The 27877-nt window shown below is 37.8% G+C and overlaps 1 protein-coding gene across 1 annotated transcript in view; it reads left to right on the top strand.

The window, feature by feature from the left end:
- The window catches only part of GABRB1 (gamma-aminobutyric acid type A receptor subunit beta1), a 384785-nt gene that overhangs the window by 337870 nt on the left and 19038 nt on the right, over positions 1 to 27877 (top strand). The window contains exons 6-8 of the mRNA XM_027056332.2: positions 13610 to 13747; positions 13839 to 13991; positions 17542 to 17786. Of these exons, the coding sequence (XP_026912133.1) occupies positions 13610 to 13747; positions 13839 to 13991; positions 17542 to 17786 (536 nt within the window). The remainder of the gene's footprint in view (positions 1 to 13609; positions 13748 to 13838; positions 13992 to 17541; positions 17787 to 27877) is intronic.

Genomic DNA, 27877 nt, shown 5'->3' with positions numbered 1-27877 from the left:
AGATTCCAAACCTGAAGGACATGATATAATTCCAGATCTGCCACTGCTTAATTCCTAAATCCGTCAAGAGTGGCTCAATGACCAGGACAGAATTAACCTTGGGAGTCAGGGAAAGGAGCCAGATAACTCAGAGAGGTGGAAGAGACAAGGGTGTTATAGCCACCTCTCAGTTTGGGATTCCACGCTTCAAGGGGCATACCAGCAAACTGGATACTACTGAGCAGAGAAAAGTTTCACAGACAGGATATCCTGGGAAAGATCAGAGCTGGGAGAATGAAAGACTGAAAGGGATCCTGAGAGGGGTACTCAAAAAATGGGAGGTGCTGTCACGTAGAAAAGGTTCTGGGTTGGTCTTCCTACTAACACAACAGGTAGACAAGGATTAGATAATGAATACTCTCTAAGAAGATGAATTTTTACTTATTATAAGGACATATTTTCTAATGTTTACTTATAAACCTAATTAACAATTGAGTTGACTGAGAAAAAAAATGACAGCCATCCCTAGGGACTGGATGACCACTCAAACAGTACCTTATCAGATAGGAGTCAAACACTAAGTGGATCACCGCATGGATTTGTACTTAAGGTTTTTTAATACTGTGACAATACTTTAAAAATATGCCTTCCATAGTTTGTTTACTGCTTCTTGGGATATCACAGAGATACAGATGTGAGTGAGAAAGGAATCCAAAGTAGCTCTTAGAATAAATGTTGTAACACATTTGGAGCCACTGGAAGGATTACACCCCGTTGGCTTCCTTATCTGCTGCTGAGATGCACGATTACAAATACCCGATAATCTTGTAACATGAAGTATCTACACAGTTATAAGAACAGAGATACTGATAAACTCCCAATATTTCTGCCCTCATGTGGAAGGAGAAGAAAGAACCGGGTAGTGGTGGACTACTAAGTGTATTTCAATAGATCATTTTCTAACAGTTGAAATGCTGATCATGAATGTGATTTAGGACCCTTCAAACAAAGGCAAGTAGGAACTGATGAAAATAGGAAGGGAACATATTGGCTCTTGTAACTGGACCAGCCACTTTCCACTAAACACATTTTGTTTGCTGACAGCTAAAAGAGAGAGGGAAATCTCTCCTCCAACTTTTGAACAAAAGTCCCAGGTTTCTCTAGGAGTGAACTCGGATCACCTGCTTATTTCCAAGAAATAATCTGACCGAGGGATTACAATGAGCTGATTGTTTTAAACCTAGATTATTGCCTAATCCTGAGCCAGTCACTACAGCAAAGGGGGTGATATTTTAGCAAGTGACCTAAGCCAATCAAGCTCCACACTGTGAAACTTGAGATGAGGCTATGGCTGCTCCACAAAGGGAAATACATTTACTTCTGCCCACTCATGGGTTAGAAGCTTAAATATCTACAGGATCTAAGACACAATTTAAATACAATTTTAGACCATCCTCTCGGGTCTATTAAGCACAGTGGGGAGTGATTTTTATTTTCAGATTAGAAAATGGATCCGAAACAGAGTGTTTCAAATAATAAAGAGAAACACTAACATCCAGGTACTTCTACATTTGTACTAGCTCCATGCATCTTTATCCATTGACATCAACTTAATTTTATCTGTACTTTCTGCACCAAGAAGTCCCCAGGGACAGAGAGGAAATTTTGAGAGCTTCTGTGTAGTTATTGTTGCTAGGAAACAATATCCTTGGTATGCAAGTGTTCAGGCTTTGAGGCACGGTGTGAAGTCACTGGTTCATAAAGGAAAGCCTTTGGTAAATAGGTTGTTGAGGTGTGAGTAAATTGATGTTCGCTCTCTGTGGCAAAATGTTCTTGTGTAACCTTTGAATAATAGTGTATTTCTAGGCCTCTATTCTTTCCTTTGGATCCAGCTGCCATTATTGCTCTCAGGAGAACTCAAACTTCTACCTGAAATGGAGTGAGCATTTTCTTTTTCCCCCAAATCATGTGTAATTATCTCAGTGCCTTGAACGCTAAGTCTAATGGGTTTTAGTTAAACAAAGCATAAGTGAGCTTGGAAATAAAGACCCAGACCACTGAGCGTATGAGCAGTTGAATACTCTTAAAATCTGTATTGGTTGATGGCCATATTCCAGCCCTTTTTCTGTGCATGGCATTGAAGTGTTCTACTTCAGGAGTGGGAGACTTCAGAAGTAGGAGACAATGAGAGGTGTTGTTTTGACTCATCCACTGCCTTCTCCTCTCTCAACCCCAAGCTGCAGACTGTCTCCGGTCTCACAGTTCTAATTATTGCTACCATTTCTCCCATAAGATCCTATTATTCAAAAACTGGCTTGAGGTTTTAACTTATCACCTCATTACTCAGTATGTCTAAAATTAACAAGCAGGGTTTTCCACGTCCTTGATGCCCAGACCCACCTGCAAGTCCCTGATGACCAGAATCATCTTAATCAAGGAGTAAATCCAGCTCAAGAATACTACCATACAATTACCTATATCAAGCTACCTGGCTGAGACAATAAATTTAGAACTCTAAGCTGCAAACAATATTCACTAATCCATTTATTAAAAAATATGTATTGGATGCTGACTGTAGACAGAATGTGTTCTAAGCATCAGGAATTTTTAAAAAATGAATCAAAGAAGGTCTTGCTTTCATAAGGTATATAGAGAGGGACAAAGGACACAAATGGCAGAGATAAACACAAAGCTACAGAAACAGATGAAATATTTACATGATACGATGTACTATGTAACTGACAGGATTCCGTCAGGAAAGCAGAAACTGCTCAAGTTTGTTCAAAAAGGTAGTTCAATAGAGAGAATTGGTTATAGAAACTGGAAGGGCTGGAAAAGCGAAAGGGAGAAGGAGGATGGGATGCTGAAGGAGCAAAAGACAGAAATGGCTAATACTCCCATGCTGGATGGAGCCCATGAGTCTGAATCTGCTGAAATCCTGTCAGAGATGGTGTTCGAAGTGTAGAGTTGCCCAAAGAGATGCTGCCTCTTGCTCAGCTTCAAAGATCTGGCATCACCCTACTGCTCCAGCAGCAATCACCAGCAACTGCAACACAACTACACTGCTAGAGCCAGAATCCAGAACCTTCCCTCCCCTTCTATCTTCTAAGCTTCAGCCAGTTCTTCTGAGGGGCAGCATCTAACACAAAGCCAAAGAGACAGGGAACCCAGCCTCAGCAGTAGAGTGTGTAGAAAGCGGGACATGAGGCACAGAAACACCAAATGAAAGGCTGGCACGAGCCATAACAGAGGTTTGTTTTTATTTTTTTTTTTCAAGTAGGCTTCACGCCCAGAGTGGAGCCCAACACAGGGCCTGAACTCATGGACCCCAAGATCAACACCCAAGCTGAGATCAAGAGTCGGATGCCCAACTGACTAAGCCACCCAGGCACCCCCACAAGGGAGGTTCTAACGAAAAGCGCTGGTAATCCCAAACCTGGAGCAAATAATTCTTCCCTAGAAGAGAAAGAGAATGTATCAATCCAGTTTCTATTGCAGATAACAGAAGCCCATTTGGCTAGCTTAAGCAGAGAGAGATTTAATAGAGGAAAGTGGTGCTTACAAAATTAAAGGATTGAACGAGTGGGCTCTAGGCTGAGCCACTGGACATGACTCCCAGAGCTACAGTGCAGACTGGTCCTTCAAGGGAACTGATAGCACCACCACAATCAGGAAGCTGGTCATCAGGTAGCTTCTACCACCATGTTGATTCGAGCTAAAACCAGAATTTCTGGTTCCACAGCCATCTATACTCTATGAGCTGTATTAAAAAAAAAAAAAAAATGAGTACCTCAAATACCATCTCTGACATCACTTAACTCCATCTAATCCAGGAAGCCTAAATCATATCCACACCCTTGGTTGCAAGGACATCTGGGAAATGTAGTTGTCTTTCCTGAAGGAGATTAGAACACATGCTAAAGAAAGCCAATACACATAATACCTGACATAGAAGGAATTCTATGGTGAAAGATGTAGCATTTTAGATGACATTTACAAGCTCCCAGAGGACAAGAGCCATGTCAACTTTATTTACCATTATACCTCCAGTACTTTTCCACCACCTGGCACATAGTCAGCTCTCAATAAATATCTACACAATAAATGAGTAGAGACACGTACACAGGTTCGTGCCTGGTTGTCAGGTTAAGGTTGGTAACACAGAACCAGGAGTCCTAATGACAAGGAGCAAAAATTCAATATTCTACAAACTTTTAGTGGATACTGATTGTATGCTAGGAGCTTGATGCATATGCTACTGAGGTACAAAAAGGAAGGAAAACTGGTTCCTGACCTCAAGGGCTCAGAGCCCGGTGGAAGACAAAGAAGCCAAGTAAAATTCAACATTGTTTTGTGCTTTGCTCAAGGCAAGCGCATAGTTGAGTTGATAAAAGTCACTTGGGGGCAGAAGAGCTCTGACAAGTGCCTTAGGTATCTGCCTACACTTCTTGCTACACTCAGTCATGGCTACCAACCACTGTCCTCTCGTCAGCCCACTCTTACCTTCGCATACTGGAATCTTTGAAGATTTTATAATGTTTGTATGTATTTAACTTTGCCCCTTAAATTTCAGTTTTCCTGATAAAATTGGATTGCTTATTGAGTAACTTCTATGAAGTAAATCACAGTCTCCCGCCGACATCTTCCTAATCTTATGTTATCCCCTCTATATGTTTATTCACTGTACATATTATTCTCTCTGGAAGTAATAATAGATGCTCCACCACTCTGGCCAGTTTGCTCAGCCTGTTATTAGACCATTAGATCCTGAAAAGCAGTGTCATGTGTGACCCACTGTATATCCTTAGTTCCTAGCATAGTGTTTGATACATAGTAGGCACTCAAAATATGTGTATTAGAATGTTAAATATAATTTCCATTGATCTGTCTTTGCCAATTTAGAGGTAGTTGGTATTTGTGCTTCAGCAGAGGTCCTGATGGGCATCCAGGAAGATGAGAGGGTGAATCCAGAGTTGCCCGTGGCAGGGGAGAAGAGTCAGCAAAGACCTTGTATTAGAGCACTCGGGAAGAGGAAGTGAGCAAGCAGGTGCCCCTGATAAGCAGCACATAGAAGCTAACGTAGAAGCTGTGCTTGATCATCCCTGTTTTTACTGCCTACTAGAAACAGGCCACCCAGGGCCACAAAGTAATGATAGAGGCTTAATGAGGTCAAAAGCTGTAGGTGAAACCATCCCCAAACTGGGACAAGGTCAAGGGTTTGTACTCAGGCTTTGATCTATAAATGCTATGTCTCTCCACAGAGAGTCTCTAGATACTAGGTTTTAGAACTTCCTCCCAAACAAATACTTACAGTTGAAATACTCTATGTTGCCAGCTAAAAGCAAAATCATGTGTAATCTAGCTTAGAATAGGACAGTATCTCTTTGTGAAATGTGACGAGACAAACAAGAGCCTGCCTGGATGAAAACCACTCCAACCCCATACAAAGGTGAGCAAAGGGTATGAGACATGCTAGTCTAAACCCCACACTCCGTTCAAGTGTGACAAGAAGGCAGCTTTAAATTTGAAGTATATTGTCTTGGCTTCTTTAACGGATTTTTAAACTAAATTGTATTTACTTTGATTCCATCTATCATTTTGAAAAAGTTTACCTTTCACACCGTCTTCCTGAATGGATGTGGCTGAGGTATTTATCATCACATAAAAAAGGTGCATGGGAGAAATTTTCCCCAGGCCTAGCATCAGCACTTTGTTTTCTTTTCCAAGCCAATTGGTTTGTTTTCTTCTCAGGGGCATGGTGAATTTTTAAACTGGTCTGATTTCGTGTTGATGGAAGGCACTTTTATGGCTCTGAAGAGACACAGGTCTGGATGATCCTGGAAGCTCATTTCCTCCTTCCTGGCGGACAGCAGACTCAGCAGATCTAAGTGAACTTGACAAGCAAGGGCTGGTCCCAGCTGCCAAGTTCCTAAGGCTATGCCTTTATGACCGATCCACCTCCACCACTGGGACCCGCCATTGTCACACAGTCACGTAGTCATATACAAATGTCCAGCCAGCCCTTTAAAAAGTACCGCGTTACAAGGCAGGGCTCCTCTCTACCGGAATCTTAGCTACAGGGCCCTCAGTCTACCTCTGATGAGCTTAAGAGCAAAGGAATTTGGGGAAATTTGCACTCCACTATATCTCAGCTGGATAGATTTTGAAATTCAACCCCATTCTGTATCTTTTCCAGGTCACACTGGTCATGTGTATTTGAAACCATATTGCTCACATGTAGAAAATATACAGGATTCTAGGACATCTTTTTTTTTAATTCAGTGTTTTCATGTTTTAACAGATACACAGGATTCAAAAATCAAAAAATATTAAGATAAATATAGTGCAATTTTCCCTCCCATCCCTATCGCCCATCTACTTAGTCCCCCCAAAGGAAATAATTACCAATTTGTTATCTGACCACCCCCCCCCCAAGGTTCTTTTATACATATAAAAGTATAGACAATTATGTTGTTGCTTTTCCCATATTTTTCTCACACATATTACAATGTTATAGCTGAACTTTGTGGGGGTTTCTTTTCATTAAAAGTAGTTTTGGAGAGGGGCGCCTGGGTGGCTCGGTCGGTTAAGCGTTGGACTTCGGCTCAGGTCATGATCTCACGGTCCGTGAGTTCGAGCCCCGCGTCTGGCTCTGTGCTGACAGCCCAGAGCCTGGAGCCTGCTTCCGATTCTGTGTCTCCCTCTCTCTGCCCCTCCCCTGTTCCTGCTCTGTCTCTCTCTGTCTCAAAAATACATAAACGTTAAAAAAAAAAAAAAGTAGTTTTGGAGAGTTTTTCATATTATATGTAAGAATTTCCTCATTCTTTTTTACAGCTTTACAATAGTGCATTAATGTACCATAATTTAGTCAACCACTCCTCTATCGAGAGACATTTATATTGTTTCAAATATTTTGTTATTAGAAAAAGTGCTGCAATGAATAATCCTATGCATACCCTCTTCACAATTATTCAATTCAATCTATGGGACCAATTTCTAGAATAGGAATTTCTGAGTCAAAGGATATATACATTTGTATTTTTGCTAGATAAAGCCAAACTGCATCCTGTATGGGTTACATCAGACTACACTCACACCAGCACCACATAACAGTGTCTGCTTCTCCACATGCTCAGCAACATACTGTGTTATCAATTTGTGGATTCTTACCAGATTGTCAGGTTTAAAAAAAAAAGGTATTTTGATATAGTCTTAATTTTAATTTGTATCTCCTTTATTATGATTGAATTGGGTATTTTTCCCTTTTTAATGAACTGCTTCTGAATATCGTTTTTCCATTTTGTTATTAGGTTTTTGGCCATTTTCTTTTATTGTTGTTGTTTGTAGAAAAGTCTATATATTAAAAAATGTAGTTATTACCTGCAATATGCACTATAATTATTTTTTGTTTATTATTTGTTTTTGATGTTGTTTATGGGGTTATGCCACACCTTTTTTTTTTTTTTAATATGCACAAATCTGTCATTTTTTTAAATGACTTCTGCTTGTTGTATTACAGTTAGAAAGGCTCCTCAAGGGGGCGCCGGCGTAGCTCAGTTAGTTAAGTGTGCAACCCCTGATCTCAGCTCAGGTCATGATCTCACAGTTCATGAGTTTGAGTCACGCATCAGGCTCTGTGCTGACAGTGCAGAGCCTGCTTGGAGTTCTGTATCTCCTTCTCTCTGCCCCCTCCCCATTTGTACTTTCTTCTTCTTTTTTTTTTTTTTTCTAATTTTTTTAATGTTTATTTATTTTTGAGAAAGAGAGAGACAGAGCATGAGCAGGGGAGGAGCAGAGAGAGGGAGACACAGAATCTGAAGCAGGCTCCAGGCTCTGAGCTGTCAGCACAGATCCCGATGTGGGGCTTGAACTCACAAACTGTGAGATCATGACCTGAGCCAAAGTCAGAGGCTAACTGACTGAGCCACCCAGGCACACCCCCCCATTGTACCTTCTCATTCCCTCAAAATAAATAAATAAACAACAACAACAAAAGTCTCCTTGATGCCAGAATTATAAAAGAACTCTCCCTTGTTTTCTTCTAGTACATACATAGTTTTATTTTCTAGATAAAACTACAATTAATTTGACGTTTATAATAATACACGGAATGACATATAGGTCCAAACAAATTTTTTCCAGTAGCTCCCCAATTTTTTCTACATAATTTATGAAACTGTCTTCTTCCCAATTTTTCCAGGTGCCAATTCTATTATATACTAAATTCCTCTGTTCTTTTTGGCTCTAGTTCCGAATTTTTAAGTGCGGCCCATTAAGCTCTCTGTCTATACCAGCATTAAAATAACACTTGTCATTATTGAAGATTTTTAGTACATTTTACTACCTGATAAAAATAGGTATCCTTTATCTCTCTTATTTTTTTGGAGTTTTCTCGGAACTTCTGATTTGTTTATTTTCATTTTGGAATTATTTTGTTCAGTTTCCAAAACAAAAACCTATTCGTGTAGTATTCATGTTAAATTACAAATGAACCTATGATGTTGAGTCTTTCTACTCAAAAACATGAGATGCCTTTTTGTTTATTTAAGGCTTCTTTTGTGCCCTTCAAGAATGTTCTCAATGCTGCATATGTCTTGCATATTTTTCAGTTTATCGCTATATATTTTTGTATCTATTTTTAAATATTCTTCCATTACACATTATAAATTGTTGTCTTTACATCTGAAACTACCCATTTCTATACAGTAATTTTGTACCCCATTATCATGTCTAATCCTATTATTTCTAATTTTTATTAAGTTCACCGCTTAGGGTTCACTGAGTATACAATTGCATGATTTGTAAATTAGCTTAACCAGCAGCTTTACAACTTTATACTTCAATTTTCTTTCCCTTGCCTAATTCATTGGTTAGTATTTCCAGACCACTGTTAAATAAGACCAATGGTAGTGAACACCTTTACCCGGTTAACTCTGCAGGAATGTTTTAGTGTTTCCACAATAAATATGATGCTGGCTTTGAGACTCAGCTATATCTTGCTATGTAAGGAAGTATCTATTCATATTTATTGGGTATTGTTTTGTCAAAAGACTAAATGGCTATTACATTTTGTCAAATGCCCCTTTGGCACCTCTGTAAATAATCATATGCTTTCCTTCTCTTTAAATCTATTAATAGATTATATTACTAGATTTTTCTAATATTGAACAATTCACACTCTGAATAAACTCCACTAGTTACTCCTTATTATTTAGTGTACTGCTGAATTTTGTTCACTAATATGTTCTACTTACTTAATGAAAATAATTTGGAAGTGTTCAATCTTAGCCTTTACTTTGGAACTGTTTAACTAGTAATAGACTTATAAGTTCTTAAATATTTGAGTCCCGTGGGTGTTTGTTTATAGGAAATGAAATCAAGCTGTTTGATATCCTATCTCTCCTGATTTGGACAAATGCTTTTCTTATGAAAAAATTATCCATTTCATTCAGATTTTCTAATTTGTTTGCATAGATTTGAACAAACTAGTCTTATGATTCTTTACAAGCCCCCTGTTTCCAAGGTGATTTCCCTTTTTATGTGTTAATTATCCGTCCTGATTCATTTATTTGATTAGACTTCTCTGTAGAATAGTTTCCTCAAATAGGTCCCTGGGTGATATGTTTTCTAATCTTTGTAGCTTTGTATATCATCTCTGGAAAGAAGCAATATTTTGGCAGGGAATGGGACCCTTGGGTCTCAGATTTGCTGTCCTTTTTGCCTATACTCTAGGTATTCTGTGGATATTATTCCATAAGCTTTTCCTTTCCATACAAGAAGTCCAATATGTTTTTCTTTGAAAATACCTTGTACTTTCTGTCTGGGAAATCCTAAGATTATCCTTTTACTCTTGGAGTTCAGGAATGCTATCACAATTACCTAATATAATGAGCCTTTCAATTTGCAAAATATTTATTAAGCTCAAGAGAACTTGTGTTTTCTTTTTATTTATTATGCTTCATCTTCTTTCAAGACTGCCTACTATTTATTTATATATTAGATATTTTAGATGAGTCATTCAAAACCATTATGTTTTCTTCATACTTTCCAAATCTCTGTAATTTTGTTTTCTTTTGAGATAGTTCTTTCAAGCTGTCTTTTAAAATGTTAATCTGGCCTCACCAGTGACCATCTCCTCAATTTATTTAAAACATCTTTTATTAAAATCTATGGGTTTTAGTAGAAGGAAGATTTCTGTGCTCTAATCAAATATACTTGTGTTCCTATATATATATATATATATATATATATATATATATTTTTTTTTTTTTTTTTTTTTTAGGTTTTCCTATATTTTTAATAAGGATGGGAATTGAAGAGTTCAAACTATTGTCTTCCTCCTCCACCAGTTATTTTCACAAGGGGCCATATACTCTGGATGTTCTGCTTGCTTTTCTTCTCTAGGACTATTGGATTCTCTTATAAGCATTGTTGTTTTTTCTTACATATACCTTGTGGTTTGGACCCAGCTGCCAGAACACTGAAAACGGAAACAATGTTTTAGGTGAAAAGTACTATGAGCTCCTGGGAAAATGTCATTCTCTTGCTGGTAGATCAGGAGGTAGTCTCTGTCTCTGAGGCAGCCTACCTTTTCAACTCTCCCACCGCTCAAAACAATTCCTCCAGTTACCCAAGTGTTCGTGCCTTTTATTTAGCGGGTCCAAAGAGCCCCTGCATCCAGCTTTCTTCATCAATCTCACTGTCCCAATCCCCATTCAAGAACTCCATGCCACTGGTCCCCAGAGTGGGGGAAAAAAACCCATGACACAATTGTCCCCTAGATCCAGACAGAGCTGAGACCTCACATTCCCCGGATGGTACTTCATGCTGGGCTTTGAAATAGTTCATAGCTGAATTGAAAATGGAGGGGAGAGCATCAGGGTTGAATTTAAGCTATCATAGTGCCACTAGCCATTTTCTCATTCTAGAACCATAAATAGGCTCCACGGGGATCCATGATCCTCTGAAATTACCATCAAATTTTATTTATTTATTTATTTATTTATTTATTTATTTATTCATTCATTCATTCATTCATTCATTCATTTATCTATATATGTATATGCATGAATATGTTTCTGTGGAGTTTTTTTAGAAGTTATTTTTTTATTTTTAACTTTTTTTAATGTTTATTTGTTTTTGAGAGAAAGAGACAGAGTGTGAGTGGAGGAGGGGCAGAGAGAGAGGGAGACACAAAATCCGAAGCAGGCTCCAGGTTCCGAGCTGTCAGCACAGAGCTCAATACAGGGCTGGCACTCACTGACTACGAGTTCATGACCTGAGCTGAAGTCAGGTTGGACGCTCAACCAAATGAGCCACCCAGGTGCCCCTAGAAGTTATTTTTTAAAGAATTTTACTTTTTTAGAGCAGTTTTATGTTCATAGCAAAACTGAGAGGAAGATACAGAGATTTCCAATATGCCACAAGCTTCCACATACATGGACTCCTCCGTTATCAACATCCCCCATCGGAGTAGTACGTTTGTTACAACTGCTGAACCTACATGGACACATCATAAATCCCCAATAGGCCAGTAAGTCAATAAGCCAAGAAGATGTAGATCACTCTAAATCCAATAGGTAAAGAGGGTCTCACAGCTTCTTGGACACCAGGGATCATAGCTAAAATAAATATCTTCTGTTTCTATGGCTACACTTGAGTCATTGTAAAATGGGTTACTGAATATGGAAGATTACCCTTTGAAGAAAAGGCAAGTTCTTAGACCTAGAAGGAAATGGTTTAAAGAGAAATAAAATAAGCTAAATTGAAACCTATCACACAGTAAATAATAACCTCTATAGAGGGGCAAAAGTAACAAATATAAAAAGGTTGTGGGTTCAATGAGTTTAAGAATAAGAATTCAAAAAAGAGCTCTTTGTGAAGATAAGTTAGAAATGTGTAAAGCAATAAAATTGAGACAGGTTTATTTCCCCTCAAAAAAAAAAAAGAATTGATTAAAATTTCCTACATCCTTGCACTGGTATGTTTTCAGTGAGCCTCACTGAAGACTTGGCACTCTTCTAAATTTTAAATATATTCTTTTTTTTCATCTCTTGGAAAATATTAGTGGTTTTAATCAAAAGTAGGTCAGCATCATATCTACTATATTATATGGCTATCTTCGAAACACAAGCCTTAGTAATTCTAATGGAAATAAAGGATTTGATGTTTTTTTTTTTATCTGAGATGAATATAAAGAGAAAATGAACTCAGAAATATCTTCTTTATGTCTACCAGGTAGAAAGAGACAACTATAGCCTTCTATATGCCCGAACTGATTTTTAGATTTTTAAATATACCCATACATTGTTTTTATAGAAGTTAATTTCTTATGCGACCATAACCCAGCTAGACCACTGATAAGGGGAAACAGAAGTAGAAAAGAGAAGACAATAGACTTCAGGGTAGACCCTAATAATGCAATCTACAATCCTCTATACATTACTCTTAAATTAACAAAAGCTCACCCTCATAAATATTAAGCTATAAATGTATTATCAAGAATTCATAGGGGGAACCTGGGTGGCTCCGTTGGTTAAGCATCTGACTTCAGCTCAGCTCATGATCTCGCTGTCTGTGGGTTCAAGCCCCACATTGGACTCTGTGTTGACAGCTCAGAGCCTGGAGCCTGCTTTTGATTCTGTGTCTCCCTCTCTCTGCCCCTCCCCCACTCATGGTCTGTCTCTCTTTCTCTCTCTGTCTCTCAAAAATAAATAAACGTTAAACAAAAATTCATAAAGTTCTTTACACTTATCACAGGGAGCAAGCATAATGTATAGAATTATTGATCACTATGCTGTATACCTGAAACTAATATAATGTTATATGTGATTACACTTCAATTTAAAATTTTAATTTAAAAATTCATATAGTCCTTAATTTTTCACCTGTATATTAGATATAATAAAAATATATGAGGGGGACCTGGGTGGCTCAGTCAGTTGAGCATCCAACTTCAGCTCAGGTCATGATCTCACGGTTCATGGGTTCAAGGCCCACATAAGGCTCACTGATGTCAGCCTGTCAGCATAGAGCCCCCTTCAGATCTTCTGTCTCTCTCTCTCTCTGCCCCTGCCCCACTTGGGCTTTCCCCAAAATAAATGAATTATAAATATATATGTATATATGAATAGAAGTTTACCTATTTTCTAAAATAAATGTGTATTTCTTTTTAAATGTCTTGATCATATAATCAGTATGTACAAATTTGGTTTTTCATTATACTCCACCATTTTACTTTTTCCATATCCTTTTTAACAAATATGTGCTCAATTATTATTATGTATTATTGTTAAAGGATGCATAGTAAAAATCTATGTTCAGGTACTAGAATCAGCTATCCCCTTATCTAACCAAAGAATTCCCATTAGCAGATGCAAAGAAAATAAATAAGGAGCAGTGATATCAGACATCACTGAATGAGCACAGAGTTTATGTCCACTAAAGCAGATGCATCTGTCTTCTCAATGCAAGAATAGTGCTCATCATGAGACCTATATGCCATCCTATTTAAAGCATTGTTGTCTTACCACCACTTGCTGGGAATTTTCTCTCCAGTTCCAAGACTCTTCAAAATGAATTTCTAGACCAACCTAACTCTATTTAACCATGCTGTATTTCTTGGTTTCAGATGGCTATACCACTGATGACATTGAGTTTTACTGGAATGGAGGAGAGGGAGCAGTAACTGGAGTTAATAAAATTGAGCTTCCTCAGTTTTCAATTGTCGACTACAAGATGGTCTCCAAGAAAGTGGAGTTCACAACTGGTGAGGTTATTTCCCTCCAAATGAAAGAAAGAAGACGATTCCTACCAAATGGAGATCTGATTTTTTTTTCTGTTTTCCTTTTTTAATTCAGGGGCATATCCACGACTGTCACTAAGTTTTCGTCTAAAGAGAAATATTGGCTACTTCATTTTGCAAACCTACATGCCTTCCACATTGATTACAATTCTGTCCTGGGTGTCTTTTTGGATCAACTATGATGCATCTGCAGCCAGAGTTGCACTAGGTAAGGCATTCCAGCCCTGAAAAGAGCTGGTAGGATTTAGCTTCAACCAACCAACCATTGTTAGAAATTATGAGCAATGGCTTTCTCTCAGAGCAAGTCAAAGAATGAGATTACCATAAGAGTCCTTATAGTAAAATATCAAAGGGTAAGCATTTTCAGGATGAATGTTTTACAGTGCAATATCTTCTTAGCATTTTACCAAAAAAATCTTGAAATATAATTAATACTAGCTATATTAGTGCTTCTTAGAGCCTATTTTTAAATTTTCATTACATTAATTTTTACTAACTTTGTGATGATTTCCTCTTTGGTCTCTGCTTTTTACAATGAAGAGCATTTACAATGCATTATTCTCTCTCTTTTTTTTTGTATGTTGTATTCTTTTTTTTGTAATATAATTTATTGTCAAATTGGCTTACATACAACCCCCAGTGCTCATCCCAGCAAGTGCCCTCCCATTTTCCCTTCTCCCCCACCCCTCATCCACCCTCAGTTTGTTCTCTGTATTTAAGAGTCTTTTATGGTTTGCCTCCCTCCCTTTGTAATTATTTTTCCCTTTCCCCTCCCCCATGGTCTTCTGTTAAGTTTCTCAAGATCCACATATGAGTGGAAACATATGATACCTGTCCTTCTCTGACTGATTTATTTCACTCAGCATAATACCTTCTGGTTCCATTTACATTGCTGTGAATGGCATGATTTCATTCTTTCTCATACAATGCATTATTCTCAAATGGATTTGGAGAAAGCTAAACCTTGTGACTGTTAACAAGATATGTCAATTGTTAAAAAATACTATTTTTCGAACGTTAAAGTTAAGTCGTATCGATCTGAGTTTTCCTTAAATGGAGCTCATCGCACTTGAATAGGGCACAGACATTCATCAGCTATATTAATGACCTGTGATCAACACAGAATAAAAATGGTTTCCTTCCTGGAGGAACAAAATTCAAAATTAATCTTGCCATGGTTGAGTAATTGCAGCAAACTGAAAGGCTATATTTGAGACTTTAAAGGATTCCTTGGAAAGTTAGAATATATAAGGTCCATTTGATGAATCTGAGCATGTATGGGTGTGCCTCATTATTTGATCCTAGACCCCTCTCAGTTATCATTTTCTGGGGCTTATTCTCAAACATGAGTGCACATGTGTGCGTGCACACGCACACACACACACACACACACACTCACACACACACCAAATACATAACAGCATCATTTCCAGCTAAGCTGACATACACATCACTTCTTTTGAGATTGCTGAACTGGGTTAGATGTTCAGCATCCCCTTCACACTCAAAGTAATTGTCATCTCTATAACTTATTTCTAATGACTAATTTCTAATGGCTCACAGTCAAATGCTGGTAGCCCCTTATCAACCTTTGAACATTCCAAAACTAAGGAAAGGCAACAAATAGTTGATCACATCATAGGTATGAATCTGCATATATTATTTGAATGTGAACATGAGTATGTGTATACTATGGTTAAGGAAAAAACAGTGGATGATGTCAACAGCAGGGAATACAACTATCAAGGTCATAAATTGTGGTTCTCCTTACACATCTATCCCCAAAGCTAATGGTATTTTGATTAAAGATGTTAGCACATAAAATGCTGACTTAATCTTCTCTTTGAAATGTAAAATCTGTGACATTTTAAAACTTAAGTAAGTAAAAAAGGCATTTGTTTACTAACCCTTCTTGCTTAAAAATTTAAATAAAAGAGTAGAAACCAAAAAGTAATTAGTGGATTTGTAAATGAATGAACTGTTTATTTCTGCTGAGGATATTAGCTAGAATTATATTGGGTGAACTTTAAAATTTTATTCAAAGAAATAAGTGAGACCATTCATGATGGCATTTCAGATCAGTGCAGTACTTTGGAATTCATCACTGATCTGAACCATTTTAACTTTTTATATGCTAACTCCGACTTCTTATTTTATCTGTTCTCTTAAAGTTGAATAGTCAAATCAGGGAATTTATCCAGAATAATCTCATGGGCAAATGAGTGCTAAACTATTGTTCCCCCTTTTCAGTTTCTACCTTCTATTCTCTTTGCCGGATGTCCTTTGTTTTTAACACCCATTTTAACATTTCCTGTCTTTATTTTTAAGGACTGCCATCAAGTTTCAAGTTTTATCTTCTCATCTTTCTGTTTTCATTTTAAGTGCCTTTTGTTTAACACTTCCTTGCTTTTTTGCCCCTAGCTGGGTGATCTATGGAAAATAACTAATCTCAGAATTTCTGTTTATGCATCTATAAAATAGAAATCATATACCTGCCTTATCATACTCAGCAAGCTGTTATGGCAGTCATATAAGATAATTCATAACCGTGTTTAAACTGTAATATTGGGGCACCTGGGTGGCTCAGGCAGTTAAGCATCGGACTCTTGATTTTGGCTCAGGTCATGATTTCACTATTCATGAGATCAAGCCCCATGTTGGGGCTGTCAGCACGGAGCCTGCCTAGGATTCTTTCTCTCTCCCTCTCTCTCTCTCTCTCTCTCTCTGTCCCTAACCCAGTCTCTCTCTCTCTCTCAAAAATAAATAAATAAACTTAAAAAATAAAATAAAACTGTAATATGCTATATAAATGTGTAATATTAGTATTATAGCACAAATTATCTTCGTAAGATTCCAACTTCCTCTTCAGTTTTGTTTTTCCCAATTACATTTCATCATTGCCATCATCAACACCAAATATTTATTACAGTCATGCAAAGATTATATGGTTAAGAAAGGTTGTGCTTAACAAAATAGACAAAACAGAATTTTCCTTTTAAGAGTTTACAGTCTTAACCTTCTTTAACAAATCCAAGTTGAATTTTTCAGGAAATCTTTTCTTGACTCCAGGGAATTAATTCATTCTAGGCTCTGGAATCAAGAACTAGAGGTAATATTTGAAAAATCAAAGCAACAAGGTTTTATTTAAAAAATACATAAATCAAATGTTTGATGCAAATCGCGAACTTTCTTACATATATCTTCTTTTAGTGTTGTTTCACTATGAATGATGCATTATTATTTTAACGTGTAATACTGACCTTGTATATATTATAGACTTATGGAATGAAGTAGGTCTCCTCACGATGGTTACCAACTTTCAGTTTGGTAGTGGCTGTTGTGGGCGTTAGTGTCACAAGGACAGATTTAGTAGGAAAATGAGCAAGACGCTGAGACCCGGAAGAAGTCCGGGTTACCCGGTGTGTAACAGAATGAGGAACATTTGACAGGAGACAGTGAGCACATCAATGGGATTTTGATATGCAGGCCCATTTATTCTTCTTTCTTCTATGTGTATTATTTTTTTTTTAAATGGCTTCCAACCCTCCATTAATGGTACATCCTGTTTTACGATTTGTTCATGGCCTGTATGGGGAGTCTGAAGCTTTGTCCTTCCAAATATCTGCTCCTTTTGCCTAGTGGTTTATCACATTGCTGCCATCATTCTGGGACACCAATAAGGAAATAGCATCTGTCTTAGTCTTTCAAGGGCAGCTTAACAAGTGCATTCAGCTAAGATGTGTCTTTCTGTTTCATAGGAATCACCACCGTGCTGACAATGACAACCATCAGCACTCACCTCAGGGAGACTTTACCGAAGATCCCTTATGTCAAAGCGATTGATATTTACCTGATGGGTTGCTTTGTGTTTGTGTTCCTGGCTCTCCTGGAATATGCCTTTGTAAATTACATCTTCTTTGGAAAAGGCCCTCAGAAAAAGGGAGCTAGCAAACAAGACCAGAGTGCCAATGAGAAGAACAAACTGGAGATGAATAAAGTTCAGGTAATGTATTAAATATTCCTTACAATATTCTTCCAAAATGTATCAGCAGCATGGTGCTCAGGGCCCCCATAACAGGAAAAAAAAAAGTATATTAGTTTATCTTTAATATGGCTCAAACACGCCTCCCTTTTACATATTTGAGAATTGGGGATTGAACAAGTTAGGTTGAAGTTACCATAGATTAGTAATATACCTGGACCTAAAACTCAACCCTAAATCCATTATTCTTTATTCTAAACCAAATAGTTGTAAAACTATAGGCAGAAGAATAATGCCAGATTTGCTTGAAAAATGAATGAGACAACTAAAATAAATCAGTTCTGTACTCAGTGGAAATGAAAAGATATGGCCCAGTAGTTACAACCACGGACTGGAATTAAACTGCTTGGGTTTGAGTCCCAGCTCTGCTACTTACTGGCTTTATAACCCCAGACATATCAACCTACATAACTTCTCATCTAGTCTCTGTTCTCAATGTCATCATTGAGGTTATTATAGTATACTTATAGAGTTTTTATAAGGACTAAATGAGTTTTTTTTTTTAAGTCTAATATTTGTAACAATACCTGGAGCATGATAGGTACTCATTATCATTATAGCTAGCTAGCTATTACCCTTGGATGTAAGACACTGTCACTATTTTTCTTTTGCTTTTCGTTGGTAGATCTTATGACTTGTGCTTTCACTAGTGCTTTCTTTATTCTTTAAGAACATCTCTTTAGCCTCTACTTCTATGCCATGTTTCACTGAAATCAAATTAAAATTGTGAACATTGAAATACTGCATCCACTATAAGTTGTTTTCAAGATGGCACCCAGGGTGACAACTCAAAAGATTCGCTCATTTAGCCACCATTCTGAGCATTAGGGTTACTTCCCTGAAGGAGACAAAGCTCCTGGCTCTCATAGAGTTTAGACTCTAATGTGGGAAGACAGACCATAAACATGTAAACACGGATTAAGAGGATATTTCAGGTTGTAGTAAGTTCTGAAGAAAGTAAAACAGAGCGATGGGTAAGAGAATGATTTGGATCAGCTTCAAGGGAACAAGGAAGGTAGATCAGGAAGACCTCTCTGAGACATGACCATTTGATCTGAGACCTAAGTGATGAGAAGCACTAACCACACCATGTCCATTCGAGGCAGAGGACACGACAGTGCAGTGGCTCAGAGGAAGGAATTGCTTGAAGTATGAAAGTACTAAGAGGACACCAATGTGGCAAGACCATAGCAAGTGAGGGAGAATATGTAGTATTAGAGGTGGCTGGAGAATCAGGCAGAAGCCAAACTATAAATCTTCAATGTACATATCTTCATGCTCTTTGGTGGGATATCAAAACCAAACACTGTCAGGTAATTAGAAAATTATAAGCAAAATACCAAACAGATTCAGCCAAATGGTCAAAATTCAAAGTAACTCATTCAAATAATATTTTACTCTTTTTTTTAAAGTTCCTTCTTTTAAGTTTAATTTTTTTTGAGAAAGAGAGAGAGAGAGAGAGAGAGAGAGAGAGAAAGAGAGAGAGGATGAGCACGTGTGAGGGAGAAGCAGAAAGAGAGGGAGAGAATCCCGAGCAGGCTTCATGCTGTCATCTCTGGCCTGATGCAGGGCTCGATCTCACGAACTGTGAGATCATGACTTGAGCTGAAATCAAGAGTTGGAAGCTTAACCAACTGACCGACTCAGGTGCCCCAGGAAATTTTCACTCTTATGTGAAATACTATGCTGGATTCTATGCAAGAAGGAGGAAGCATGATACTTGCCCTGAATAATCTTCTGATATTTGTGGGAAAGAAGATTATATTCAGATGAGGTGATTAGATTATAAAATGAAACAGGACAGCGCCTACCTTGAGGAGTGTTTCTGAAAGGAAAAGGCTGATTCTGACCTACTAGCTTTAAAAGTACATTAGCAGATTTTAAGGCCACCTCTTTTCTGTTCCCACTCTCATCTCAGTTGCCTTCTAAGCCTCTGCATAGCTTGGAATGTGTATTAATGGATATATCATGAGGGAAAGCCCTACATAAATAAAGTGGCATAGGTTCACTGGTAGGAAAATCTGAAGCCATGGACTGGATGGATGTCAAAGATAAGTAGAATTTGGAAAGGTAAAGGAGAAAATAGGACCTCTGAATTGGCTAGAAAAGCAGTGTTCTCTAGAAAGGTAATTAACTGGAAAGGTCACACCTTCAGCAAACTGAAATCAATGCATTCAGATAATTTAAAAACATCATAAAACAAACTTTAACCACACTCTTTGGTCATTTACCTTGATTCCACCCCAGGATATCAGAGAATTTTTCTAAGATGTTAAGGGACAAATAAAGGCCAAATGAAAGCCTTGTATGCCACATCATATCTAGATGTATAATACATATTGCCCTCAAGAGGGCTTAGTGACTAATAAATAAGTAAAATGTTTCTATCTAACTGATCTTTGTGTTTGAGTAACATTGGGCTCAAACATAGTAAGGTTTCACTGGATCTCAAATCAGGAACTTTTTATGCCAGATGAATTGACATTTTAAATTTGAATTCCAGTAGATAGGATAGAAAAATCCCTCAATTATCAGGGTTTTTTTTTTTTTTTATGAAATTTATTGTCAAATTGGTTTCCACACAACACCCAGTGCTCATCCAGGGATTTTTAAAGAAGATAAAAATGTGCTTTTATCCATGGAAAGTTAGATTAGAAACTTCACAAATGCTTTTCAGAAAAACACAGACAAAATCATGCCCAAATTAATTTAAAAATCATGTTAAGACATGAAAGAGTAGTTTATATTGGACTAACTCTCTTATGGATTAAAAATTATAAACCCCGAGCAAAAAAAAAAAAAAATATTTTTGAGAGAGAGACAGCTTGAGCAGGGGAAAGGGGCAGAGGGAGAGAGAAAGAATCTTAAGCAGCCTCCACACTCAGCATGGAGCCCAAGGTGGGGCTTGATCTCTGTGAGATCATGACCTGAGCCAAAATCAAGAGTCAGACACTCAACCGACTGAGCCACTCAGGTGCCTCCTGAGCAAAAAAATTTTTAAATCTGCTTGAAGACATGAGACTAACTGAAAACAAACAAAAACTAAAGGAGAATCAACCCTCAAATGAAGGGAATGACATTCTCTTAAATCAGTATTTATATAGCTTTGTCCCGAGGCCACTCCCCAGTCTGCAGAACTTCAGCCAAAAAACCTGCAGTTTTATCAGTCTGATGAGTCAGAACATGGAGTTTGATACTTCCAGAGTTTCAAGAAATCCTAGAAAGAAGTGAGTCACAAGAGAAATGCAAAATCTGAATTTGGGGCGCCTGGGTGGCTCAGTCAGTTAAGCATCTGACTTCAGCTCAGGTCATGATCTCCTGATCTGTGAGTTTGAGCCATTCATCGGGCTCTATACTGACAGCTCAGAGCCTGGAGCCTGCTTCAGATTTTGTGTCACCCTCCCTCTCTGTCCCTATCCTGCTCATACTCTGTCTCTGTCTGTCTCTCTCCTCTCTCTCAAAAATATACATTTATTTTTTTTTTAATTTTTTTTTTCAACGTTTATTTTATTTTTGGGACAGAGAGAGACAGAGCATGAACGGGGGAGGGGCAGAGAGAGAGGGAGACACAGAATCGGAAACAGGCTCCAGGCTCTGAGCCATCAGCCCAGAGCCCGAGGCGGGGCTCGAACTCACGGACCACGAGATCGTGACCTGGCTGAAGTCGGACGCTTAACCAACTGCGCCACCCAGGCGCCCCTACATTTCTTTTTTAAAAAAGAAAGCTTTAAAAAAAAAACCTGAATATAAACCTCCCACAAATCCTTGGTTGACCTCTGAACTACAAAAGTATAAAATGCTAGGAAATCTGGAAGGGGGAAACGGCTGAAAGACTGAAAAAAAAAAAGAACAAAAATAAGGGATTCTCCTTGAGTTAAGGGAAAAATTAAAATAGATTCATCGTAACTACACATAAAACCCACTCACTACCCATTCTAGGTGACCTATTAGTAATTTAACTGCCTTTTATTATTATTATTATTTTTTTTATTTTGGAAAGAGAGAGAGAGCAAGGGAAAGGGACAGAGGAAGAGAGAGAGAGAGAGAGAGAGAGAATCTTAAGTAGGCTCCACCGTCAGCACAGAGCCCAAAACAGGACTTGATCAAATCACTCTGAGATCACGACCTAAGTCGAAATCAAGAGTCGGACACTCAACCAACTAAGCCTCCCAGGTGCCCCTTAACTGCCTATTAAAACAAAACCCAACATTTGTTAGGGAAAATAACAGAATCCAAAGTCTCTACAGACCATCATCAACAGCTACTATATAATAAAAAATCACTAGACATGAGAAAAAAGCAGGAAAACATGCCCATACTTAAGAGAAAAGACTTAAAAAGAGAAAAGAGAAAAGTCACTAGAAACAGAACTGCAAAAGTCTCAGATGTTGGCTTAAAAGATAAGGACAATAATTAAAAATAATAACAGTAATTAATATATTTAGAAGTTCATAGAAAATAGCCCAAAACTAAAAGGAGCTGAAATATCCTATAATAGGCAAATGGTGAAACAAACCATAGTAGGTTCATACCATGGAATACCAGCCCAATAAAAAGTAATGAACTATTGATACATACAACAACTTGAATGGATCTCAAGGTATTATGATGAATGGGAAAAAAGTCCATCTTAAAAGATTATACATTGTCTGATTCCAGTTATATAATATACCTGAAATAATAAAATTATAAAGATTAAAGAACAGACCAGTGGTTACCAGGAGTCAGTGATGGGTGGAGGGATTGAGTGTGATTAATTAGAAAGGGGTAGCACAAGGTGGTGGAATAATTCTATAGCTTGCAGTGGTGGTTATGTGAATCATCACATGTAATAAAACTACATAGAACTATACATACTTTATACCAATGTCACTTTCCTGGGTGATATTGTACAGTAGTTAAGTAAGATGTCAATAGGAGAAACTGGGTGAAGGGTACATGAGAGCTCTCTGTGCTATCTTTGCAACTTTCTAGTAATCTACAATAATTTCAAAAGAAAAATTTTTAAATAATGTCCATAGGAACAGATTAATATAGGTAGAGATGGGGAGTTTCAAAAAAAGACTTGAAACTGAAAAAGAACCAATGGAAATCATAGAATTGAAAAATTCATTAGACTGGGTATTATATGTAAGTGATGCATCACTGGGTTCTACTCCTGAAGCCAATACTATGATGTATGTTGACTAACTTCAATTTAAATAAATTAATTTCTTAAAAAGATTACATACACTTCAATTTTTCTATTTAGATTACTGCATCCTTAGCAAAGCAATGCATAAATCAGATCCCCCGCCCCCCCTTTCAGATAGATGAAAGAATATCCATTATATATTACATATATCCTTTTGAATAAAAATTGCTTATATATTTAAAAAAAAAGAAAAATGCATTAGATGAATCAGCATCAGATTTTATAAAACATAAGAAAGGGTTAGTGACATTAAAGTTAATATTGGCCATCTCTCAATTTTTCCATTACACTGGTTCTTATCATAAATGTTACTACCTCAAAGAAGGCTTAACTGACACCCCCAATGGTGGATTGTATTTTGTACCATTGTTATTTGTTCTCATGGCTTTCTGTGCTTTTCCACCATAGGATTTACCACAATAGTGAATATATGTTTACTTAAGTAATTATTTTTTAATGTCTATCTCTCTACTAAACTATAAGTTTCCCAAGGATTGGGATCAAGGTCCTTGTCTGTTATGTTTATTGTTCTTTAATCAGTGGCTAGAACAGAGGAAAAAACAAATAAGTATCTGCCGAATGAATAAATTTAGAGAGGACTTCTCCATTCAGGATGAGTTCTTAGCTACCATAACCCAAGGTCCTGAATGCTACATCATGTTTTATAAAACTCATATACATTCATAATAAGTAAGAAAAAGAGACTGTAGTCCACTTCAATTTTTGCTCCAAACTTTCTTACTGTTTCTATCACTTTGATTTTTAATATTTTCTAAAGCATGATTTATATCAACCCCTGCTATTCTCTCTGAATCACAGTGTCATATAACAACAGATAGATATAATCTTCAATAACAAAGCAAGTGTATTACTTCGTCTTTTCAGTGTATTATCTCCAGCAGTTAAGATAATAATGCAACCTGTGTGGTATTTAAAAATGCTATCCCCTGGTGAAATTTAAAAAATAGAAAATAATATCAGATTTTTTCCTTTCATATAAAAGTTTGGGTGGTCCTCCCCTTTCCTTTTAGATACTGGTAAACAGTTGAATTCAAATGATACATGTGCTGTGGTCCCAGACAATTTTCATTTGAGGGACCCTAATATTTGCCTTGGTACCCTAGAGCATAGCATGGCATCATTCATTTATTACACAATACTCTTGATAGCCTTGGCTGGGCAGTCATGTCAAGGGTCATTTGTACTGAAGTTAGAAGTGCTTGCTTTGTCTTGATTTATATTACCACCAGCTGCAGTGAAGCATCTTTTCTGTAGGAGTACAGATGCTGAATCCAGACATTAGGAGAGTTTCAACCTCTGAGGTGATAAAGACTGTAGATTCATGTACCCCTCAGGCATCATTTGAAACTAGAGATGGTATTTAGAGTTTTGAAAGATAGATTTCACAGTACTAGTAGGCTGTAAGTATGCTACTTCTGGGCCACTTTTACACTAACCTGGAATATACGTGGTTGTGTCTGTTGGCCGCATCCACCTAGGCTGGATTGGTTGCATGGGCAGTCTATAGTCAGGTACTGATTTGAAATCACTTGAAGTCATGGGGGACACCTTGCAACCCCAACAATTAAGAAATAGAATTTCCATTCAGATTCAGATATCGATGCTGTAATCTGGCCTCTTTCCTCTCATTCCTATTCTCTGTGGTGTGTTATCTACATTTTCAGACACTTTTAGACATCTACACTTTCAGACAACTTGCTAAATGGAAATCAGCTCTGTACTGTGATTAATTCCAGGATCCATAATGCATGTGAAAGCAGGCATCCTAACAGTCAACAGCTTTTCCTTAAAACTAGCTTGAAACAGATGGATACCTACATTAGCCTTTGAGCCTAGGACGTACCCCACATCACTGCCTTGTCATCGGGCCAACTAAGACACTTCTCTCAGCCTTTGATGAAATTTTAACCTTTATGACTTAGCATCTTGGATTCTGGAGAAATTCAGGCAGGACCTTTGATTTCTGTGGATAGCCTGTGTTAGCAATTCATGGACTTCTTTAGCCCTTAAATCCGTGCCCAAATCTGGCTTGGTTCATGCTTTGTTCTCTAGTCTTGGCTTAATGTAGCTAATCTCCAGATGCTTCAACAGCTCTTTTTCCCTCTCTCTCTCTCTCTCTCTCTTCCTCTCTCTCTGCTTCCCTCCTCCCTCCTTCCCTCTCTCCCTGTCATTTCCTTCTATACCCAAACATCTAGGATTCTTTTGTAAATGAGGAAGAAATCAAATTCACTTAACAGGCTTAAGAAAAAGGTGGGGGATATATTTTGGCACACACAACTAGAAGGTCCATGAGTGGTTCTAATTTCCTATGTGGCTATATCCATATATTTAAACATTGTCATCAGAGAGCATCTCTCTTCATCTGTTAACTCTGCTTTCCTTTATAATGGTTTTACGTTCATTAAACCCTTCCTTCATGGTGTTCCAAAACGCCGAAGTTTATATGTTCCAAGCTCTGCAACCCTAACGCAAAAGTACTTTCTTATCACCAATAGTTACAACAAAAAAAGTCTTAGGATTGAGTCTTCTGGATCAGCTTGAGTCATATTCTCATGCAGAAATCAATCTCTCTGACTAGGAAGTTGGGAAATAATAAATGCACAGGTCTGCATCACATGCCTGTCCCTGGAGTCTTAAAGATGCAAGTAGGTCCACTTCTACCACATGCACCAAGGAAAGTCAGGGAATGTTATCAGAAGAAGGTGGAATGGAATCAGGCAGGCCAAACCAATAGGCATCCACCAAAACTCACCCTAGACTCTGCCTAAAAGAAAATATCCATACTCTTTAATGCTACATCCAGCACCCACTGTGATCTCATGCTGCTTTCCTCTTCTGCCTCATTCCTCCTCCCTCTCCCCTTCACCGACACACCCTTCGCTCTAGAAGTTCAACTCACAGTTTTCCCAAGTTGCCATGGTTTCACTCTTTGCTAACTTAGCTTGGCTTGTTCCCCCAAATTCACCTCTTGCCTGATGTCTGCCCTCACTCATCAGGTGCTTCTCCTAGAGCTCTCCATTGCACACTATGCTTACCGTTTTTTGTTTTAAACTTAAAAAATATTTAAGGGGTGCCTGGGTGGCTCAGTCAGTTAAGTGTCCAATTCTTGATTTTGGCTCAGGTCATGATGTCACAGTTGTAAGATTGAGCCCAGTGTCAGGCCCCATGCTGAGCATGGAGTCTGCTTAAGATTCTCTCTCTTCCTCTTCCTCTGCCCCTCCCTTACTTGCACTCTCTCTTTCTCTCTCTCAAAAAATAAAAGTCTCTTAAAAATATTTAATATTGGGGCACCTGGGTGGCTCAGTCGGTTGAGCATCCAACTTCGGCTGAGGTCATGATCTCGCGGTTTGTGAGTTCGAGCCCCGCGTCGGGCTCTGTGCTGACAGCTCAGAGCCTGGAGCCTGCTTCAGATTCTGTGTCCACCCCCGCCCTCTCTCCGCCCCACCCCTGCTTGTGCTCTGTCTCTCTCTGTCTTTCAAAAATGAATAAATATAAACAAATTTTGTTTAATATTTAATATTTAACTTTAACAAATATTTAATGAGTATATACTATGAAAATACTCTGTATGCACTAGGTATAGTCAGCAATGAATAAAAAAAAAACCTTTCATTTGGATGGGAGAGAAAGATGAACATTATACATATAAATACATCACACACAATCAAAATGACACTCACAAACACACATATAATGCCAGGCAATAATATACACTATAAAGAAAAACAGAGTAGGACTTGAATGCAAACACTTTATCTTCCACTTTGGGTTTTCCAATGCCTGCCAAAGAGCCCGGCACAAATCAGGCACTTAAGTGACTTTTAAAACAATAAGTGAACTAATGAATTAATTACAAAACCAAGCAGAATGCTCTTAAAATTCGTGTATAATTGGAAACTTTTTTCTATTATATTTCTATTGTTACAAAAATAAAATATTTAAGCCTCTCTCTTTTTTTTTTTTAAGCCTCTCCTACAGTGAAAACTGTTTGGTACCTGTCCAAATTTAAAATATATATATAATAAATCTTTCCTAATGAAGGACATATATTTTGATTAGGGACAGTCGATGGTAATAATAGATGTGTGCTATTAATAGATTGCTTTCTTTTAAGTTTGTTTTTTTTTTATTTTTGAGAGAGAGAGCATGAGCAGGGAAAGGGCAGAGAGAGAGGTAGAGAGAGAATCCCAAGCAGGCTCTGTGCTGTCAGAGCAGAGTCTGATGCCAGGCTCAGTCTCACAAACTGTGAGATCATGACCTGAGCCACAATCAAGAGTCAGACACTTAACCAACTGAGCCACCCAGGTGCCCCTAGACTGCTTTCAAACGGTGTTGATACTTTTCTTTTCTCAGCAATTCCTTCTCCTGAAATCTCTATGTTAGAATCTAAAGTGATTGATAACTCTACTCTGCCGTTACTTCATGATATTCTCCAGTTGGGAAGAAGGAAGTGTAGAAGTGCTTTGTTGATTACCTTAGGAGAGGGGCAGAGGGAGAGAGAACCTTAAGCAGGTTCCATGTCCATCATGGAGCCTGACATGGGGCTCCATCTCAGGACCCTGAGACCATGACCTGAGCAGAAATCAAGAGTCAGACGCTTAACCGACTCGGCCACCCAAGTGCCCCGACATCACACATTTTGAATACCTCCTTTTCAAACATCCAAAAAGTAATGGTTACTTTGACCAAAATCACTTTTTTATTTTCCTGAAGAGCAAAACATTACTGAAGAGTTTTTGGATGACTTTTTAAGGGGATTCACTGAAGATGAATCTGAAAACTGACCCTTATTTGCATCATTTAGAATTCAGTGAATTTGCTGGTTATAATGCATTTT

The sequence above is a fragment of the Acinonyx jubatus genome, chromosome B1, assembly GCF_027475565.1.
Source record: "Acinonyx jubatus isolate Ajub_Pintada_27869175 chromosome B1, VMU_Ajub_asm_v1.0, whole genome shotgun sequence".
In the NCBI taxonomy this organism is placed as follows: domain Eukaryota; kingdom Metazoa; phylum Chordata; class Mammalia; order Carnivora; family Felidae; genus Acinonyx; species Acinonyx jubatus.
Note: the sequence above shows the minus strand (reverse complement) of the source record. Positions and strands in the feature narration are given on the sequence as shown.